Source organism: Protopterus annectens, chromosome 6.part0 (assembly GCF_019279795.1).
Source record: "Protopterus annectens isolate FY-2018-M chromosome 6.part0, PAN1.0, whole genome shotgun sequence".
Classification (NCBI taxonomy): Eukaryota; Metazoa; Chordata; order Ceratodontiformes; family Protopteridae; genus Protopterus; species Protopterus annectens.
In genome coordinates, this window is record NC_056737.1 from 521,693,304 (window position 1) to 521,716,836 (window position 23,533).

Genomic DNA, 23,533 nt, shown 5'->3' on the forward strand with positions numbered 1-23,533 from the left:
GTTTTCGACAGCCCAACAAACAGAAGTCCCGACCAAAGAAAAACCAAGTCAACTAAAGGAAATTGCAGTAAAAGAACTCTGCCAAATCTAACAAAGGTTTCCTTTCCCAAAAAGGATAATGCTCCCCCTCCCAACCTTTGGCTACACTGAGGCTCTGCACCCGTCCTTCCAAAGTTCTCCTGTGGGTGCCTCATTGCAAAGCGTTGTCAACAGGGCAGCCTGGCTGCCAGTTTCTGACAAATGGGTGCTCAGCATCATTGGCTGAGTTTATAGGTGGCAGCGGAAGGAACATTCACCTCCATTCATCTGCTGGACAAGACTGTGGAATACTCTTGCACATGCTGGATGCAGGGATCATAGTCTTTCCTTTGGAGAGAATGAAATGTTTCTTCTCCAGAATTTTCCTAGTCCCCAAAAAAGATCTGTCCTGGAAACTGATGTTGGACCTATTCTTCCTGAATAGTTTTTTCAAGATCCCAAAGTTCAAGATGCTCACTCTGCAGGCAGTTCTTTCTCTTCTGCCGGACCACTGCTTAATGGTGACTCTGAACTTGATGGATGCGTATCATCATATCCCCATTGCTTATCACCTCAGTCGATATCTGAGATTTGCTGTGTCTGGTTTGTACTGTCAGTTATATGTATTTCTCTTTGGGCTGTCCCCACTGCATCTTGAGTGTGTACGAAATGCCTTGCTCTGATAGTGGCCCACTGCTGGGTTCTTGTCATTCACATTTTTTCTTACTTGGACAACTTGCTGGTCTGTGCATAGTCTATATCCAGGTTTTTGAAATCACTAAAGAAGGTCTCTTCCAACTAGGGTTCAAGTTGAACCTTCGGAAGTCACGCCTGACACTCTTGCAAAGAATCATCTTCCTGGGGTGCTTAATCAACACTGATGAAAGAATGGCCTTTCTTTCTGATAACAAGGTCCTGTCCTACCAAGCAGTATTTCAGGAATTTTCCTAGACAAACCACGCTTCAGCAAGAGAATTCCTAAAAATTCTAGGAATGATGGCATCCACGAGTCTCATGATAAGGTTCCTCATGTGGAGATGGGACAGTGTTTAGTGGTGTGTATGAAACGACCCAAAACCTATATTCCCTGGAATCCCAGTTACTGGTGCTGCCCTTCATCAGACAAGAGTTACAGTGGTGGAGAATACGGTTATGTCAATCCAGGACTTCCCTTTTTCCCACCTGTTCCAACTCTGTTTGACCAGACAGGTTCATTCAACTTCAGTTGGGGAGCTGCATCATTGGGAGTGCAAGTGCAGGCCACTTGGAATCCCAAGGATGCATGGAAGCACATCAGTATCAAGGAATTGTTGGCAGTGAGCCACACCTTTAAAGTCTTTCATCACCTTTGGATTCTGGTGGTTACAGACAAGACTACAGTGGTGTGGTACCTCAACAGAAAAGGGGTAACAGTCATATGTCACTTGTGCTGGCTGGCAGTGATGGCCTGGGCGCTTGCTTTATAGCATTCTCTGACTCTTCAGGCATCATACGTTCTGTCTAAGCAAAACTTTGTGGCAGGCAGACTAAGCAAATCCTGGGCAGACCTGCACAAGTGGCATCTCAAGTCTTTGGTGTTCCAGGAGCTAGTCCAAATGTGGAGAATGCCCCAAATACATCTGTTCACCTCCTTTCAAAGTAGACAGCTGGACAAAGTCTCTTCCAGACATCCTTGTAGCCATGCTTGGAGGATAGATGCATTCCCGTTCTGTTGGAAGTGGATGTTCTTGTATGCATTTCCACCCTTGCCACTGATTCACAGGGTACTTTGAAGATTCAGAAAGAAATGCCAAAGATCATTTTGGTGACCCCATATTGGCCCAGTCAGTCTTGGTTCTCCCATCTAATGGTATTGGCCAAGGGCAATTGCCACAGACTTCCTCAGACTCTGGATTTGCTTACACAGTTTGAGTGCAACTAGTGTATCTTATTTTGGAGCAACTATGACCGACAGCCTGGATGATTCAGTCTTGATTCCATTTAGGTACTTGATTCATGAAGATGTGCAGCAAATGTTAAAGGAGGCCAGAAAACCTGCTACTAGAAAGTGTCATGTTTACAAATGGATGAGGTTTTCTAAGTGATACCTAGGTGACAACAGAGGGTCACCTGAGGTTAACATCACTCTGGTTTTGAAATGTTTGTGAGCTACTTCAGGATGGCATATCATACGTGTCCATTAAGGTATTTTAGTGGTCCTCTCTGTCTTCCAGTAGATCCCCCTCTTTCATCTTCTCTTTTAGTGAAACAGTTTGTGAAAGGAGGATTGTAAACAAGACTTCCTTGCAAGCAAATTCCTCCTTTGTGGGGTCTCAACTATGTTCTGGAAAAGTTTGACCTTGTCACCTGTCAGGTCTGCTACTCAGACTGATTTAAAGCTCTTAAGATGGAAAACTGTTTTGCTTATTGCTCTGACATCTGCAAGGTGAGACTCTGACCTGCAAGCAATTATGTGGGACAACCTTACCTGATTTTCCACAGGGATAAGGTTGTTTTAAGCAGTAACCCTCTTTCATGCCAAAAGTGTTCACAGAATTCACTTTCAGTCAGTTGGTCATCCTCCCTGTTTTCTTCCCAGAAAGTAAGAATAATGGAGAGAGGATACTTCATACTTTGCTTTTCCACAGGCAGCTCGGATAATACCTTGACAGAACGAAACCCTTCAGGAAGGGTGAAAGGCTTTTTATTTACTACACAGGTGCAAAAAATAAGGTCAACCTGTTTCTAAGCAAACCGTTACCTGTTTGGATGTCCACTTATATTGTTTTTTTGTTGCACCTACAATGGCAAGATGAATCCAAGTAAGGTAAAGGTGCGTTCTACCAGAATATTTTCCTGTTTAGTAGCTTATTGGAAAGGAGTGGACTGTTGAAGTATTCTAGAGGCAGCAGTTTGGTCCTCCGTCCATACTTTAATGAAACAGTATAAGCTGTATGCCTTTTCAAGATCCAGAGCAGACTTCATGGGAACCAGTCTGTAGGAGCTCCTGGACCCTTGTCCTTCCTTCTCTTATGCTGCGTAAGCTTTGGGAAAGTAGAGTGTTTAAATGTAGTCAAGTTGTGCAAGTCCTACATACCCATAACAGATGTTGGTAGAACACATACTGTCTTACTGGCAGTGCCCCCCCCCCCCCTTTTTGGATGTACATAATTTGTAGTTGGGGTTGCTATGCTTAGTGACCTTTAGTGTGTGTGTGTGTGTGTGTGTGTGTGTGTGTGTGTGTGTGTGTGGTTTTGGTTTGGAACAGTAGATGTTTGCAAAGCTTGCAATTCCATCTTCTGCTCCTGCTGGACCCTAGAAAACTGAAAGGGTCCTCTCTGTGGGTCTATAAGGTAGTCCTTGTACTGCCAGGTGATCGATGCATCACAGCTACAGACAGGCAATGGGAGGGACTGAGCTTTGGTAGACTGCCAGATGAAGGGTAGCAAGGCAATACTACCCAAATACCAGTGAGGCAGTGCATTCTATGAACATCTACTGTTACAGGTAAGTAGGACTTGCGCAACTGTACTGTGTGTGTGTGTGTGTGTGTGTGTATATATATATATATATATATATATATATATATATATATATATATACACACACACACACACACACACACACACACACACACACACACACATATTTTTTGTGTGCATGTTTGTCTCATATTCACAAAACCCTAAAACAAGGGAGAAAGAATCCTGCATTCATTGAATGTTCACAGACAGTGGAGTTTCTACCTACTGAAGACTAAATTCCCTTACAGGGCAGACTAACGAGAGATGGACACACACGCACTTGTATGGATGCATAAACATCGGGGATTAGTTTGCCTTTTGCATTAAATAACTCTTGTCACACACACTGTTTTTAACATATGGATGTAATTGTAAGCAACTGAGTTTCTTTTTCTCTGAGATGTATAGGAAGTAAACAGTGTTCTGATGTGCATGTGTATACAGTGTTTGTTCAGAATTTAGAGATTCATTTTTAAAAAAGACTTGCTTTTTTGTTTATACTTGTATGTGACTGAGAAAACAGAACATTTCTTTTTTATTTTTTGTGTGTGTGTGTGTGTGTGTGTGTGTGTGTGTGTGTGTGTGTGTGTGTGTGTGTGTGTGTGTGTGTGTGGTCACCTCTTTACCTCTTCAGTAATGTAACCTGCTCTTTTGAGGTTGACACTAATTAGGAGCAAGTTGTATGCTCCTTTTGATGAAGCTCCATGTAGTAATTTGGTACCAGCCACTGTTTTGTGGTCACCAGAATTTGTATATGTCCGGTTTGTTTTGTTTGAGTCAAATGTTAAGGCATTATTTCTTAGTTGTTTATTTCATTGTTGGAAAAAATTATTGCTGTTCTCATCAAAACACTTTGCCACATTTTAATTGGTATGTAAGTGCTGAAGCCATGAGTTTTATGCATATTGACTTCAGCAAAGTAAGAATATTGAAATCTGCCATTGTTAATGCAAGACTCGTAGCTGAGTGAAATATTTGCAAACAAACTGTGCTTATTAATAATTTTGTACATGTATTCATAACTTAAGAAGGTAATCTGATTCCAGAGAAGGACTTGCTTTTTTCATGCCATTTATATTTTTTATGCATTTTAGGATACAACAACTCTTTGAAGAAATTTTGACCAACTGCAGACAACTTAAGTGGCTGTCCTGTGGCTTTATGTTGGAGATTCCTACTCCATCCTCTCTGTCAGCTTTATCAAATCCAGTTGCCAACTCTCTGGAACACTTGAGTTTGCTAGATAGCCATAGCAATGTGGATTGTACCTTTATCACTGCAGCCGAACTGGAGCGTTTTGTCAACCTGCAGTCCCTTGCCTTAGATTTTTCAGAGTTCACTGCTGAAATGGCAAGAGTGTTGGCCAGTACCAACCGTGTGCCTTTACATCGACTTTCTTTAATGATTCACAGTGCTTCCCTGTCTCTGAAGTCCTTAAACACCATGCCACAGGATGAGGATTGGAAGGCCCTTGTAAGACACAGTGCAAATCTACGGGTTTACATGATAGCTTTTGATGTCAAGAGTGATGATATGCTGACAGTTCTGAAACCAGGCATACCACTAGAGAGGATACATTTTGATAGCAGCATCACTTCTGTTTCAGGGGCTGTGGTGGACCTAATCTCTCGACAGTATGACAAGTTCCTTACTCATTTCATTGTAATGAAGGATGCAATTGATATGTTACACTTTCCCGATCTCAGCAACAACAGAAATGAAGACCCTCTGGTTTTACTAACATGGAAGTGTACACGGCTGTCAGTTCTTGCAATTCATGGTAAAATACCTTTTTTTTAGTTTAACTAAACACAATTCCCTTAAGTGGCAAATGCCTGTGATTGGAGGTGACATGTTGTTTGAGAACACACACACAAACACTTTAGCAGTTTTAAGGGGCTTTGTGGAATAACTTGTTAGCTGTAATCTGCTCACTTCTTCAAGATAATGAAAGCTGCTGAGCTGCATTGGTAAAATAGATTTGATATCTAGTGGGGTAAGGTTGTTTTACCTAAAATACTGGAAATAAGCAAACATTTTGATTAAGATAATAGGCTTTCAGTTCATAAGCATTTGGTTATTTTTCATTACTTTGATATAAACAATGAAGAACATTACTGTAGCAATGTTTAGCTTTCTAACTTTATAAGACCTCCACTTCAACTACACTGTCTGTGAATTTGCTAAGGTGGGCTATTAGGTTGGAAGAAACTACACAGACTGTGTAAGATGGGGCAGTATATACTTCTTGATATCTTGCTTTGCAAAAGGGGCAAGTTTTACTGCTAAAACAATGAAGAACAGACTATATGCAGTATTCTCTTCAGTAGTATAACTGAGTGAGTGGGCATTAAAACATAAATACATAACCCCAAAACACTGAAGTTCCATCCCTAATCACAGCTAATGAATTCTCTGGGCACCAGCAAAAGGAATGTTACCATCTCACATTATCTTGTATGTGCTATCTCGCAGGGTGGCGCACACAAGTGTTTGTGTGTGTACATACATAACCATCCAATGGTAGTATTCGCATCTGACTCTTTAGCTACCCCTGTGAACACTCACACCATCTGTAGAGTTTACTAAAGCCTTTCTTCATGTCTCTTTCATATGTACATATACACACGTCTATGGACAATTTAGTTTTAAGAGTTGCAAGACCACCTACAACATGTCCTTAGGAAGTGGAAGGAAACCAGAGTATCTGGGCAAAACCAGTATGAACACATGCAGATTCTGCACAAAAGGTAACCCAGCTAAGAATATGCATACTTAATTGCTAATATCTAAACCATGGATGAATTTTTGTGTGTGCATGTGTGCACACATACTTACACATGCATATTCATATGTATATGTGTATATCTTTATAAAATGCATGTGTTTGTGTGTGTGTGTGTGTGTGTGTGTGTGTGTATATATATATATATATATATATATATATATATATATATATATATATGTGTATGCAGTGATGGGAGTAATCTATTACAGTAAGTAATATATTACAAATTCTAGTAACTAGTAATATAACTAGTTACTTTTTCAAAATAGTAACTAGTAATATATTACTTTTTTTAGTAACCTGAATGCGAGTTACTTTTGCTGAAACAAGTGCTTCTCAACATGGGTGATATAGCCTCCTAAAGAGGGATGTAAAACTTCCGTGGTCCCTATATGATATGAATAGTAATCAGATGTTAGGAGGTAATTGACACTTTGAAATGGCAATTTGGATAAAAAATTACAGCATAATGTTGGTACATCTCATAGCACGTAGCATTCATAACAGATCATTAGAATTAGTCTGGAGCAAAATTTACTTCATTTTTTTTTTAGCACTGCAAGGAGGTGAAAACTAATGATGACCAGACTACAGCCCTGCCCTGGTACTATGGGACTCTCACCCACTAAAACATCCCCTAACACACTGGACAATTCTAGCCTGCCAGAGATCATATCCTTACCTTGCAGTGTAATAAATGGCATTGGTTCTTCATACCACCATCAGTCGGAATCAAACTCATCAGTTGAGCACCCGATGCCACAACCCATTGCACCAAGCAGCACACTTCAAGTGGATCTATGATCAACCAACATTTGTCCTGACAATATTTTATGTTCAATTTAAAATTCTTTTCAGGTTTCAATTTTTAGTTTCTGAAAATAGACAAAATGTGATAGTTTTTTTTATAGGTCTTATGCTGTTGGCTGGTTTGGTTTAATTATTATCTGTGACTCTCTAGCTATAAAGACTAGTCTTCTCCTTTTGGCTGTGCCCATTGGGGATCACCACGGTGGATCATCAGTCTGCAGAACAAGTGGCAGTGGAGTTTTACACTGAGTTGCCATCCCAGCGTAAAACCTTTTTCAGAAGGCACACACATGCACACACTCACACCTAAAGCCAATTTAAAATGTCTAATCCACCTGCAGCATGTCTTGGGAATGTGGGAGGAAAACGGAATACTCTGAGGAAACCCACTCGAACACAGTGAGTGTAGATCATAGTGTGGGTGTTGTACTTTTAAAACCACTGTAATTCATGGACACATGCACAGAAAGCACTGAGCACATGCAAGCAGAGTGCCATTTTGTGTAAGCGGCTGGAGTGAAAGCATGTATGTGTCAGTCATTTAGGTAGTTTGCTTATGTTTTATGTTCCAGTCATCCGCCCTGATGTGTTTGTGTGTAATAAATATCTTAAATGAACACTTGAGCCTCATCATCTTATATTAATACACAAGACGAGTGACATGTTCTCAGAATGGGATCTGAAGTCAAAATTTCTTAAAACCATGAGGCACAGTCAGAAATGGAGGAATATACAATAGTGGCTCAAACGACTGCAAACGACTCATAAACAGGTCAGAAAATATTTCCAGGTTCTTAAACTCATTTATATGATTTTCCCTCGATGAATATAAAGTAAAGCATTCCAAACAAATTACTGAATAAACAAAATGTTCAAAATTGCGACATACTGAAAAAAGTACTTGAAATAATTATGAAAACTTTTTCTTCTTCTTCTTTCAGCTTTTCCCGGTTAGGGGGTCGCCACAGCGGATCACCTGTCTGCTCATGATTGGCAGTGGAGTTTTACAGTGTCGAGTTGCCACACATTCACACACTCACACCTAGGGCCAATTTGGAGTGTCCAGTCCACGTACAGCATGTCTTTGGGATGTGGGAGGAAACCGGAGCACCCGGAGGAAACCCACACGACTACAGGGAGGACATGCAGACTCTGCACAGAAAAGCACCCCAGCCGAAGATCGAACCAGAGAACCTCTTGCTGTGAGGCGACAATGCTAACCACTGCACCACCATGGCCGCCCGAAATAATTATGAAAACATTTGAAACAATATCAGAATCATATAAAATGTTAAAAAAAAAAATGTATTTTTTTCGCAATGTACTACTTTTTCACATTAACTAAAGCTATTCAAAGTATCTAAAGTGTGCAAAGTGCTGGCAGTGTGTGTAGTATTACAGTACAGTCTTTTCAAAGAGTCTCTTGTACAGCTGAATATAATTACAAGTACTTGGTGTGTGTTTGACACTTATTTGGCATGGCAGAGGGATTTCACAGACCTGATCCACTTGTGTTTGATAATAATAATGCTGAAAACTGGAGAGTGTTTGAGCAAGAATATATTTTCATACAGGCTGCTTTTTCTGATAAAGATGCATATACAAAAGAATTTGTTCTGCTCAATTTAGCCGGTTCAGAAGCCATTAAGAGAGAACATTCATTTGTGTAAGCACCTGCTGTTTATGCAGAGAAGGGTGGAAGACTGCCATATTCTGATACAGGCTAAAAAGTGGAAAGACTCTTGAGTGTGTAAAACGTAAGTTTACAGAAATGTACAACCTTCAAACGAATGTTATAGTGGAAAGGCACTATTTTACACAAAGAGCTCAAAAGCCTAGTGAAACTTGCAGGATATATAACTGACTTGAGAAACAAGTCAAAAACGTGCAGATTTGGTGATCTGAGAGATGAGTTGATAAAAGACAAGCTTGTGTGTGGTGTTAATGATGCATTGAGAAAGATTTTGCTTTGAGACAGTGATTTAACTTTAAGCAAAAACACAGAGATTTATCAGATGCATGATCTTACAGAAAAGCATACGAATATGCTTATGAATGATAAGAACATGCTTGCAGCTTCTTCCAGCATGGATGTTGATAGTATGCAGCACACTATGGCTGACGTTTGGACCCATCAGAATCATGTTTCTTTGGTGTTACCGTCCACTGGATCGACTGTGACACACTTCAAAGAAAGTCAGCTGCTTTGTCATGCTGCAGATTACAGGGAAGGCATACATTATGATCTTATAGCATCAACTCTTAAGAGCATTCCCATCAAGTACAAGATGGATCAAAAGGTGTGTGCAGCAATTACTGACAATGGCAGCAATTTTGTAAAGGCTTTCACTGTCTTCTCAGAATGTGAGAGATCTGAGACTGCAAGCATTCTGTCCATAGATGAGGTTAATGATGGTGAAGTGATTAATAACAGCGTGACAGCCGTGGTGAGTCAGTCAGGGCAAAGCAAGAACACCTATTCACTACCTCCCATAGGTGCCGGAAGCAGCTGAGGACTGGGGGGCAAGAGGGACACTTAGCGGTTTAAAAAGGGCAAATTCTTTAAAGGTATTTACTACCATTAAAGGCACATCAGTGTAATGCAAGCCAAATTTCATTCAGTCTAATTGCACATACATTTCTTACAGAATTAAAAATGAAGCCAACCTGTGTTGATATTAATTGGTATGTGTTAAAGAAGCAATGGCAGTACTGCTAAATCAAGCAGGCCATTCTGAAGTATGTTACCCTTTTCTGTACAACTTATTAGTGGACAGGAATGACTTCTTCAGTAGTGTGTTTGTATGTATAGTAAGCACCAAATGACATCAAAATGGATCATTTCCCCCAAGGATCCCTTGTGTACTTTGCCCATGTGTGCATACGCACAAAAATTAAACATTTTTCCCAACCTTCATTCAGTACTTTTCTATGTATGCACAAGCACTGAAATGAAGCATTTTCCACAAAGACCCCTTCGCTGTGTGCCTTAGACACAAAACCCTCACACAGTGCTATTGTTTTGTAGAAATCTGGGCCATCTGGGGTCAGACTAACCTGGAGTGAGTGCAGATGGCAAGGTGTGATTTGGTTAGACACAGGCTGCTCCTCTCTGCCACATTAGCTTCTAAAACAGTGACAGAGAATGAGTCAGAGAAAACGATAGCTTCAAATTCGCTGCAGGAATGTGCATATATAGAAAAGTACTGAAGGTTGGGGAAAATGTTTAATTTTTGTGCTTGTGCATACTATACATGGATATTAATGCAGCCAAATATTTTCTAGTCTACTATACTGCAACTTTAAGTTTATGTAGGTTCTGAAGTTAAAACTATATCATAGGTTAATAAATTCATAGCAGATTACTAGGCTAACGTCTCAAAAGCCTTTACAAATGTAACCAATTTTTCCCAGATTTTACCCAATGTTCTATCCCTAGAGGTAAGATAACAAGGGTCAGCAATGAGTATGGACCTTAAAAGTATCTGTTATGTTCAAAAACTGTAAAGTATGACACAGAACAATATCAAAACCGTCTAAACAATCAACAAGGAGCTTTGACTTCCACCTGTCTTTGTATTTCTGTTCCTTTTCTGTGTCTCCATTCAATTACTGTTTGTTTTACGTATCAATACCTTTTACAATGACAGTTCACACTAAGAGGGGAAAGGCAGGGGGAGCTTTTTTAAGGGAGCTGGGAAGAAGAAGAAGAGAAAGATGGAAGGCTATAAAATAAACAGTGTCCTTGTAACATCCATTAAGATCACAATAAGTGGCTGGATTCGAAAGATTAGTGACTGATAAAGTGCAGGATTCAGAATGTGAGGCCACCCCTGCTCATTTAGGAGCATGTAGTGATGGCACCTCCCTGGCTTCTGCCTTAGCACTAGTGCATTGCTAAAATGGCTTGGTGCTGGAGACACAGCAGGCCAGACAAAATAATCTAGTAGCAAATGTCATATTAAATGACAAATGCTTTAGGATTTATTGGGCAGAGAATATCATCTTGTTTTATTTTATGACTTAAAATGAAAATTGGTAAAATGTATAACTTGCTTATATATGGATCATCTTTCCAAAGGCAACCTATTTTCATAACATAACATTACATATTTTTATTAGTTACTGGTAATGTGGTATGAAATGAATCCATTAACCATCTGTGAGAAATTATTGGCCTTGGTCGTAACACCTATTGTTTGCTTCTAGACTACCTTTTCAACTTTAAACATTCACACTTAGCTGTGTTGTACACATACTCACTAAAGATTTGAATTGTGAAAATGTTTTTGATTTACTGTGGAAGAGATAATTCAGTGCACATGATCCATTCAAGATTAAATGGGTGTAAGGCACTTACAGAGTGTTTGTCTACCTTTGCTCAACATCTATCTATATCCGCCATTTTCTTACAAAGCCAGCAAATACTTCGTACTATAGAACCAAAAGTGAAACTCTGCACTTATTTTTGAGTCCTCAAGTTCCCAAATAAAAATCATGCAAAACTTCTTTTGAAACTAGGTACTCTTATGATGAGAAACCTACTCCCCGAGCCTATCAGTTGCCAAGAGTATTTAAAAAAAATCAGTTCTTGCAAGCTCGCAGGGCAGGCTAACACAGTCTCTTGGTGCTGACATTGTCACACACGCCTCTGCACACTGATAATGCCATGGGATACACTGGTGGTGTGTGATGACATAAGCATGAGCAGGGATTTTTTTTTTCAGGTTGTAGTCCAAGATTTCACAGTGTTGCCCCCCCCCCCCACATACACACACACACACACACACCATGATCCATACTAATTTAGCAACTATGATCATGCATGCTGCAGTTCCTCTCTGTAGTTACCGCCTTTGCCCTACCCTAAATAATGTCCATATTCAAGCCAGTATATAAACCACATAAAAGTAGTTACTTGTGCTTATTTACTGGTCCACAACATCATACTGTCACTTAGCTTCCTGCCCTTCTGTTTTTTTTGACAATGCTACAATCAAATGAGTGCTGTACTGTGACAAAACCACTGAACACAAGACAGCTGGTTCTAAAGATGTCCAAACACAAAACTTAACTAGTGTTTACAGACCCTTATACAACACTGAGGTAGCTGTTGTGGAGGTCCACAAAACAACAAAGCTCACACATGGTGCAGCTTACAGACTTCTACTTTTCCTTTTGACTAGTTTTAGTTGTTTGGTGCTCTGGCTTTAGTTTGGTTTGCTTAACAAACCATTCACCACAAACAGCCCCTACTGGCCCAAGTCCAGACACAGCATGCAAGCATGCATTAAATATGCTACAGCAGTCAATCTGTTGTCTAGACCATTACCCAAACCTAGGGGTATATCAACTGCTAGTCAGATATCAGACTGTGCTGTAATTAGTGCCACACTCCAAGTTATTACAAAGCATTATGTGTGACTAACAACTGAAAGTGCTGATATAAAAATTAAGGTAGTTCCAATGTAGGAGTTGTGGTAATAAGAATTATAGTCTTTTTCACTATCTGTAAGCACAGTATAAGTAACAGCCATTCAATGAGCGAATTTGCCTATAACAGCAAAGTAACAGCTCTTCACTTAACGGAGACTGTATTACTACAACACTAAACAAACCTATTCGTGGCTAGGTGCATGTAAAGTATTCCTTAAATCACTGGTACAAAGAGAAACAAGGATCTCATACAAAATGCTGTCTTGAGCTTCATTCTTTTAGGGCAACATTAAAAAGGAAAAAAAAAACAGGACATTTATTTACAGTAGACCATTTTGCTACAGCCTCCGAGTACTTTGCACCATCATATATTGCCTGATAAATCTGTTACTCTGTCACTCTAGTTCTCAATAGAACCTTGTCTTCTAAATTCTCCTGGCTGTGCCAAAAGGCTTTAGTAATGGTAGTCATGGAAAAGGGTAAGTAGAAGAAAGTACCAGTGGTGTCTTTAGAGGTCCCAAATACATATAATTTTAGGAAATCAAACTAAACGTCTGCTCCTAGTCACCTTAAAATGAAGGAGGACAGTTTCCAAATCTAATTAATTTAAGTGAACTAGCCAGAAACTCAACAGTAACAATGGAGCAGTGGGTAGCGCACACACCTTTGGTGCAGAAGGGGGTAGGTTTAATTTCCACATCAGTTAGACTGAATGCTGACACTGCAGTGCAGTATAAGGGGGGGTGCTGTACTTCTGAGTGTACTGTCCTTTGGCTGAGATGTTAAATCAAGGGTTCATCTGCTTGAGTTGGTGGTAGCTCAGGTGGATACAAGAGATTCCATGACACCTATTGAAAAGAGTTGAGGAAGTTCTGTGATGTTCTGGCCAAATTTCTTCTAGCAGTGTACAACCTTGGGTCTCCCCTGAAAAGAGGCTAGTAACCTTCAACACAGGATAAATAACTCCAAAGCAGTCACTGTAGCTCACATGTAAACTGGACTGATTTTCAATGCACTGTTTATAATGGATAATTTACATGGTGGAAAGGTGTGAGCATTCCTGGGACTTTAAATGTTGTCCAACAGTAAGATGTTCATCGTGTTACCCTGCTGCAGTCATCACACTTGGGTTATCCTATCGTCAGGCGGTCCCGCAGTCGGCCAGAATTCCAAAGTCTTGGTCCGGCGTCGGTTGCTGTCGCTTCTTCCCTGACATCAGTGCACCAGGGGGTATATATAATGCATCCAACGCCATCTTCTTCAGTCTTTCTTGCCGCGCGGTGCCTGAAGCAGAAGCAGTTCGCAAGTGCCGGTCGGCCGACTCCTGAGATTTTCAAACTCGAATTTCAGACCGAAGTCTTCAATAAAGCTAAGTACCCCATTGGGGAAACTTTTCTTACCTCAGACCGATGTCAGAAAAAGTTAACAATTGTATTTCTTGTGGGAAGCAAATACCTCATAAGGATTTTCATTCTTACTGCATACCTTGTCTAGGCCCAGACCACGACGTCACTAGTTGTCATTTTTGTGCTAGGTTTAATAAGCGTACTATAAAAAGACACTTCGATTTCGCACAACACTACTTCGGTAGAAAATTTAATACACTATGCCGTTGGAGCAACCGACTACCGGCGTGCACAAAAAACGCAAGGATAAGGACAGGCAGCCTAGACCCAAGCCAGACTCCGAGGCCTCGGCTGGTCCGGCCTCCGGTTCACCGGTCTTCAGTGAGGCTCTGACGCAGCCCCTGACTACCGCAGATCTGGAACCCAAGACCGCTTCAGAACTTTTGGTGGAAAGTACCAGGCCGACGCAGCCATTTTGTTCAGCCCCTACCAACAACACTGCTGAAAAAGATGTTGGTGCTGCAGAAACACCTTCGGTTTCTGAAGGCGTCTTCAGACCGATGACGCTCACCATTAAAACGTATCCTAAGACGAAGACTCCTATTAAACCTAAAAAGACTGCGCTTCAGTCCCCTGTTCAAGACCCCATGCCTAAGAAACAGATGCTCAAAATGGCTGAAGATTTGATCTCTTTAATCAGGGGTTCCCAACCCCCTCCTGACAAAAGGCCTAGACAAGAGGAAGATTATGCATCCTCTGAACAAGTGTCCATTTCCTCAGGCTCCTCAGAGTACCATGATTACTCCTTCTCCCCTTATGAAGATTCTGATGCTGAGGATTCCATTCCCTCAGCTTCTCCCCCTGAAGACTACTCCTTTGGGGAAACTTTACACACTATGAGGGAACATTTTCACTGGGAAGGTCAGGACTACTCTGACTCAAAGAAAAGGCTCAGAGAGTTTCTTTTACTCCCCCAGCACAGACCAGTTGCCATCCCCCCAGTTTTAGACATTGTGGATGATGTTTACTTAGAATCCAGTTTGAACCCAGACTCTCTGCCTCCTGCTCCGGCCAAACCTGACAGATACTATAGAGTGCCTGATTCCCACAAATGTCTTTTACAAAAGTCCTGTTGCTGATCCAGAGACTATCTCCCAGGGTCCCAAAGGGGCTAAGGCTTCTATGGCTAAAAATCCTGTACCCTCTGAAAGGGACTCCAGAGCACTAGACAGGTGGGGGAAAAAGGTTTCCACCTCAGCCACTCTAGCTATGAAGGCACTAAATTGCCAGTTTCACATGCTAAAATATTAGCAATTTCTAATGTCTCAGTTAAAACAAAAAATGAGCACACTCCCTCAACAGTCTGAATTGAAAGAAATGCAGGATCTGTTGCATGCAACTGAACAGGTGGGCAAACATGCTTTACAATGTGAGTTTGATTCTTTGGAGGCTTCTTGCAGTGCAGCTGTCACTGGGTCTGTTATACGCAGGCATGCTTGGTTAAAGGACAAACTCTGCCTGATCATGTTAAAGCAAAGCTTCTAGATGTTCCCTTACAGCAGGATGTTCTTTTTGGAGTTAAAGCAGAAGACGTCTTACAGAAAATGGAGGGTAAGGCAAAATCTATGCAGACAGTCAAAGATTTCCTACAGGTACAGCCCCCTCGCTTCAGCAGAAATTGGCCAACAAAAAATTGGTCCTTTCCAGCTACTGACAGGCCACAGAGGGGTAAATACAGACGTCCAAGAGGCAGAGGACAACCACAAGCCCAGTACAAACCTAGATAATGGGGCACTGCAGCACAGAAGGGAGGAGAAGACAGGTCCCAAACTACCAGAAGGCAAACTCAGTGACTTGCACCTCATCTGGCCAAGCAACACTCTCTTGGCAGCCCCCACTGGGAGGAAAACTCGCACTTTTTTCAGACAACTGGCACATTGTCACAAAGGACAAATGGGTCCTAGACATAATTTCACGAGGATACAGATTCCATTTTCACACCTTGCCAATGAAAAGAGGAATGCCAAACTTGCCACAAAATCAATGGGCAGAGGCACAAAGACAAATTACAGCTCTCATGGACATGAGAGCCATTCAACTGGTACCACTGGAGAGCAAGGCCAAGGATTTTACTCAAGACTCTTTCTATAGTCCCCAGAAAGGACAATGCCTGGAGACCAATTCTGGACCTTTCAATTCTAAACACCTTCTTACAAGTACCCAAATTCAAGATGCTAACACTACAGCAGCTTCTTCCCATGTTGGGCAAGAAAGCATGGCTAGTAACGTTGGACCTGAAGGAGGCATACCTGCATGTCCCTATCAGACAAAGTTGCAGAAGATACCTCCGTTTCATTGCAGGTTCAACCCATTACCAATTCTCTGCACTGCCCTTTGGCTTATCTACTGCGCCCAGGGTCTTCACAAAATGCCTGGCACCAGTAATTGCATACTGCAGACAAAGAGGAATTAAAATATACTCATACCTGGATGATTGCCTCATCCAAGCAGAAAGCAAGGACATCCTCTTACAACATCTGGCTTTTGTAAAACATCTTCTAAGTTGCCTGGGGTACACAGTAAACGAAAAGAAATCAAAACTAGTACCCTCACAAAATATGACATTCCGGGGTGCCAGCTTGAATACAACGGCCCAGAAGGCTTATCTGGCGCCAGACAAACAACTACAACTGACTCAATATTTCAAAACAATGGCAGCAAAGACCCAACTACCTGCAAGAAAAATTCTGCAGGCCTTGGGCTTCATGGCATCTTGCATACTACTAATACCATTTGCAAAGCTGCATATGAGGAAATTACAGTGGTACCTAAAAAGCGTATGGTCTCAACACAGCCACAGCTTGGACACAATGATATCTCTCATTCCCTGCCTACAACAGGAGTTTCTATGGTGGTCACTGGCATGTCACCTCAACAAGGGTCAGCCTTTCACCTTGCCCCCAGCCAGGCAAACTATGACAACAGATGCATCTGACTATGCCTGGGGGGCACACATGGCAGGACAGTGCGTTCAAGGCGTATGGTCTGCAGATCAAAGGAATCTGCACATCATTCAAAAAGAGATGCTAGCTGTACAGAATGCTCTGACAGCCTTCAAGAATCTATTACATCCAGGACAACTTACAATAAGGACGGACATCACCACAGTAATGTGGTACATAAACAAACAAGGGGGTACACACTCCTACCCTCTATGCAGGCAAGCAATGACCTTGTGGAACACAGCTCTGGCTTACCAAGTTCACTTACAAGCTCAATTCCTGCCAGGACAAAAGAACACATTGGCAGACGACCTCAGCAGAAACATCATGGATCCCCACGAGTGGAAACTGGATCCACAAGTATTTGCAATGATAACTCAGAAATGGGGCCTTCCAGACATAGACCTGTTTGCCAGTACTCAAAACTATCAACTAACAAAATTTTGTACAAGGACACTTCACCATCAAGCTTGGAAAGTGGACGCACTTTCATTCAGCTGGAAAAACCTGACAGTATATGCCTTCCCTCCATTGCCTCTCCTCACAAAGGTGCTACTGAAACTCAGAAAGGAGAGACCATGACTGATACTCATAGCCCCAGACTGGCCACGCCAGCACTGGTACCCACTATTGAGGAATATGGCCCAGGGCCCAACTTGGATTTTACCACAAACTGCCCATTTGCTCACACAGCAAAACAATCAGATTCTTCACAGCCAGTGAAAAACCTTAAATCTGGCTGCATGGAAAATCACCTAAACATCCAGCCAGCTCCTCTTTCCCAAGCAGTTATGGATGTTATTCTGGAAGCTAGGAGGCCCAGCACCAGGAAGGCCTATGCGGACAAATGGAAAAGGTTTTGTGCGTGGAACCAAACTAAAGGCCAAAACACACTTCAGCCTCACCTGCCTCAGATTCTACAGTATTTAACTGAGATGTTGCACAAAGGACTTTCTTTTTCTTCCATTAAAATCCATGCATCAGCTATTTCAGCCCACTACAACACAGAACCACCCTTATTTTCGCATCCACTTCTAAGGCAGTTCCTCAGAGGGGCAAAAAACATTAGGCCCCCCAGGAGAGCACCTACACCAACATGGGGCCTCAATTTTGTTCTGGAAAAACTTACACTACCTCCCTTTGAACCAGCTTTCTCTGCAGATCTACAGTTCCTATCATGGAAGACTGCCCTGCTGCTAGCAATAACTTCAGCTAGAAGAGTTTCAGAGCTGCAGGCACTAATGGCAGTGGAACCTTTCCTCATTCTCCATCAAGACAGAGTTTCTGTACGTACTAATCCTTCCTTCATGCCTAAGGTGGTTTCCAGTGTCTTTAAATCAAACCATTCACTTACCCACCTTCTTCCCAAACCCACAGAGCAAAGGAGAAAGACTCCTGCATTCCTTGGACATTCACAGGCAACTTTGCTACTACTTGGATAAAACTAAGGCTTTCAGAAAATCTGACCAGCTCTTTGTATCCTATGCTACAGCTTCACAAGGGAAGACTATATCAAAGCAAACCATTTCCAAATGGATAGGACATTGCATTCGTTTTTGTTATACCCATTATGGAAAACCAGTTCCTGCTACCATTAGGCCCCACTCCACCAGGGCAACAGCTACATCTACAGCCTTCCTCAGGCGGGGTACCAACCAAGGAGATTTTGGAAGCTGCAACTTGGAGTTCAGTACACACTTTTACCAAACACTATCACTTACCACTTTACTCTAAGACTAGGGCTGGCTTCGCCACTGCAGTTCTGCAGGGCCGTCTAGCCTCCTCTAACCCTCTATAACTCCTCCACCCATCCATAGCTTTGGGATTCTACCCAAGTGTGATGACTGCAGCAGGGTAACACGATGAACATAGTACAGTTTTGTACCTACCATAAAAGTAGATGTTCGAGTGTACACCCTGCTGCAGTCCAGGTTACCCTCCCTCCATCCCCTCTGATCTAACTGGCTAAATCTATACAATACCTTCCTGATGTATTTGCTTATAGCTGGAGGTATTTTGTGTTTGTGCAAAAAATTACTTTATTTGGTACTAATTACTGACCACCTTTTTGGGGGCACCTGACATCTGGGGCAAGAAAAACTGAAGAAGATGGTGTCGGATGCATTATATATACCCCTGGCGCACTGACGTCAGGGAAGAAGTGACAGCAACCGACGCCGGACCAAGACTTTGGAATTCCGGCCGACTGCGGGACCGCCTGACGACAGGATAACCCAAGTGTGATGACTGCAGCAGGGTGTACACTTGAACGTCTACATTTATGGTAGGTACAAAACTGTACTGTGCTGCTCCAGTTTAAAATGTACCTATTAAAGCATACCTGGTTTTGGATACTAGGAGTGTAATAAAGTGACAATGACTGTACATGTATATGTTAACTAGGTAAGGGAACTGGTCTGAAGGCCACATCCCGGGCCAAAAAACACCTTGCCAGGTATTTTTTTAATACAAGGTATTAAAAATCCTGGATAGTCAGCAGTACAGATATGCAGGTATAGGAAGAGCGGCATTATACACAATCATAAGTCAAGAAATACAGCAGTATACATAACTAATGAAAGCAGAACATGTAACTAAAGACTATGACAGAAAATGTACAAAAGTCAGCCCAGAATTAACAGTAGTGGAGATACAAGTTTTTCTAGGAGCACAGAAAGAGAAATGAGTTGCACTTGAAATGATGTGGGATCTGCGTGCAGGGGGAGAGAAAGGTGTATTCCCTGAAGAGACAACTGTTAATACAGTTACAAGTAAATAAACATTGGAAAGACAGGTAGGTAGTGAAAATGTACAACAGTGCAGATGTAACTAGAATGATAGGAATGAACGCAGCAACTTTCCTTGCAGTTGTTGACTGTAAATTAAAACAGTGGACTACTAACTAGAAATTGAGCTATGAAGGGAAGCGCATAAATAAGTAGAGATGGAGTGATGAGCATCTAAAGGGGCACTATAATAAAAATTTAAATGAAGGATGATATGAAAGGGCTATATGTAAAACAAAGACTTATTTAAAGGACCTATTGTGAAAGACCACAGTGATTTTACATGAGTGGGAATTAAATGGTGAAACAAAACAGAAACTTAACTACAAATGTTCATCGTGCATACAGCTGCAGTCATAACAGATGGGTTCTCCTGCCGTCAGGCGGGTCCTCGGGCGGCCAAAGTCTATGTCCGGCATCGGTTGTCGTCGCTTCTTCCCTGACGCCAGTGCGACAGGGGTGTAAAGGAACCAGCCAACGCCATTTTCTTCAGTCTTTCTTGCCGCGTGGTGCCCGAAGCAGAAGCAGTTCGCAAGTGCCGGTCGGCCAGCTCCTGAGATTACGAAAATGTGGAAACCGAAGTCTTCTTAAAAGCTAATACCCCATTGGGGAAACTTTTCTTGCCTCAGACCGATGTCAGACAAAGTTAATAATTGTATTTCTTGTGGGAAGCAAATACCGCATAAGGATTTCCATTCCCTCTGTATACCTTGTTTAGGCCCACACCACGACATTCAACAAACGCACTATTAAGCGTCGGGCGGAGTTCGCCCAGCATTATTTTGGGAAAGCATTTAACTATACTATGTCGTTGGATACTCCAACTCCGGTTTTGTCTAAAAAACGCAAAGACAAGGACCGACACACAAGGTCCGCGGCCTCTACCGACACCACGCCAAAGCCGACTACACATGGTCCGGTTCTCAGCGAGGCGCCTACGCAGCCCCTGACTACCGACGACACTTCTTTGACGGCGTCTCCTGTGCCTGAGGTCGCAGGCTCCTCGGCCCACACCCCGACTACAGATACCGAAGCCACTCTTGACGTTGAAACTCTGAATGTGGACAGGTCCACCTCCACTCAAGGTGTCTTCAGACCTTCCTCTTCTTTCTCCATCAAGGCATTCACAAAGTCTAAAGCAACCATGTACTCTTAAGAGACCACCTACACAGGGCCCATCTCCAGGCCCCATGCCTAAGAAACAGATGCTTAAAATGGCTGAGGATTTAATTACTCTTATCAGAGGTTCTCAGCCCCCTCCTCACAAAAGGCCCAGAGTGGAGGAAGATTCCCCCTCCTCTGATCAGGGCTCCATTATTTCAGAGCACTATGATGATCAGGAACATTCTTACTCACCTTTTGAAGACTCTGATGCAGAGGAGTCCATCCCTTCTGTATCCCCCCTGAGGATTACTCATTTGGGGAAACTTTGCATACCTTAAGGGAACACTTCCACTGGGAAGGCCAGGATTATTCAGATTCCAAGAAAAGGCTCAGGGAATTTCTCTTGCTACCTCAGCACAGGCCTCTGGCTATACCTCCTGTCTTGGACATCCTAGATGATCTTTACTCGGAGGCCTGCCTTAACCCGGACTCTCTACCTCCAGCTCCAGTTAAGCCTGACAGGTACTACAGGGTTCCTGACTCACACCAATTTCTATACAAAAGCCATACGGCTGACCCAGAAACCATCTCACAGGGCCCCAAGGGAGTTAAGGCCTCCATTGCTAAAAATCCATTGCCTTCCTAGAGAAATTCCAGATCCTTAGAAAGGTGGGGAAAAAAGGTATATACCTCTGCTACCTTATACATGAGGGCCTTAAACTGTCAGTTTCATATGCTAAAATACCAACAATTTTTGTTATCACAATTGAAAAGTAAAATGTCACAACCTGAACAACCAGACTTGAAGGAGTTGCAGGATTTGATGCATAGTGCAGAACAAGTGGGTAAGCATACCTTACAATGTGGTTTTGATGCTCTAGAGGCCTCATGTAGAGCTGCTGTTACAGGATCAGTCATACGGAGGCATGCCTGGCTCAAGGAACAAGCCTTGCCTGATCATGTCAAAGCTAAATTACTAGACGCCCCTCTTCAAAAGGATGTACTATTTGGTGCTAATGCTGAGGAGGTATTAAGGAAAATGGAGGAAAAGGCTAAATCAATGCAAACTGTGAAAGAATTTCTACAGGTTCAACCCCCATGTTTTAGTAGAAATTGGCCTTCCAAAAACTGGTCCTTTCCTGCCACAGACAGACCCCAAAGAGGCATATACAGGCACCCGAGGGGCAGAGGACAATCCCAAGGATCATTTAGAGGCAGACAATGGCAAGCTCCTGCACAAAGAGGTGGTGAGGACAACTCGCAATCTTTCAGAAAGCAAACCCAATGACTTTCCCCTTTGCATGCCAACCAGGTCTCAAATGGCAGCCCCCGTAGGAGGAAAGCTGGCATTATTTTCAAAAAGTTGGCATATTGTCACAAAGGACAAATGGATCCTGGACATTATAAACAGAGGCTACAAATTCCATTTTCACACCCTTCCAAAAATGAGAGGAATGCCAAACCTGCCACACAGTCAAAGGGCAGAGGCACAAAGGCAAATTACAGATCTCATAAACATGAAAGCTGTTCAAGAGGTACCTACGCACGAACAAGGTCAAGTATTCCAGGCTATTTCTGGTGCCAAGGAAGGGAAAAGATTGGAGACCTATTTTGGATCTATCCATCCTGAACACATTTCTACTCGTACCAAAATTCAAGATGCTCACCCTACAACAACTTCTTCCCATGCTGGGCAAGGAGTCTTGGCTGGTAACATTGGACCTCAAGGAGGCATACCTGCATGTCCCAATCAGACAAAATTGCAGAAGGTACATCAGATTTCTTGCAGGTTCAACCCATTATCAAGTCTCTGCATTGCCCTTTGGCTTATCTACTGCGCCCAGAGTATTCACGAAATGCCTGGCATCAGTAATTGCCTACTGCAGACTTCAAGGGATACAAATATACCCCTATTTGGATGACTGCCTGATCCAAGCGGACAGCAAGCACATTCTTCTGAAACATCTGGCTTATGTAATAATGTTATTGAACTCTCTGGGATACACAGTCAACAAAAAGAAATCAAGGCTAATACCTCTCGGAAGATAATTTTCCTGGGTGCCAATTTGGACACAAACACCCAGATGGCCTACCTCACGCCAGAGAAGCAGGGGCAACTAATTCAATACTTCAGAACACTAGCAAATTGCACCAGGCTGACTGCAAGGAAAATCCTGCAGGCTCTGGGATTCATGGCATCTTGCATCTTACTAATCCCATGTGCAAAGCTGCATATGAGGAAACTACAATGGTACCTGAAAAACATATGGTCTCAACACAGCCACAGTTTGGAAACAATAATACCACTAATTCCATGTCTGCAAAAGGGATTTCTGTGGTGGGCTCAAGCATGTCAAACAAACACGGGTCTTCCATTCAGCAAGCCTCAAGCAAATCAAGTCATCACAACAGACGCCTCGGACTACGCCTGGCGGGCACTCATGACAGATCGGTGCATTCAGGGCAAATGGTCCCAAAAAGAAAAGCATCTTCACATCAATCAAAAAGAAATGCTAGCAGTAATAAATGCTATTATGGCTTTCAAGGACCTTCTACAACCAGGTCAACTATTGATAAGAACGGACAACACCACAGTTATGTGGTACATAAACAAACAGGGAGGAACACATTCTTACCCCCTATGCAGACTGGCCATGTCACTTTGGAACATGACCATGGACTTACAAGTGGAACTACAAGCACAGTACTTGCCAGGCAAGGAAAACACGCTGGCAGACAA

At 42.3% G+C, this 23,533-nt stretch overlaps 1 protein-coding gene across 1 annotated transcript in view; it reads left to right on the plus strand.

Moving 5' to 3' along the window:
* The window catches only part of FBXO33 (F-box protein 33), a 590,205-nt gene that overhangs the window by 342,269 nt on the left and 224,403 nt on the right, over positions 1-23,533 (plus strand). Inside the window, exon 3 of the mRNA XM_044074239.1 lies at positions 4,616-5,301. Coding sequence (XP_043930174.1) covers positions 4,616-5,301 — 686 coding nt within the window. The remainder of the gene's footprint in view (positions 1-4,615; positions 5,302-23,533) is intronic.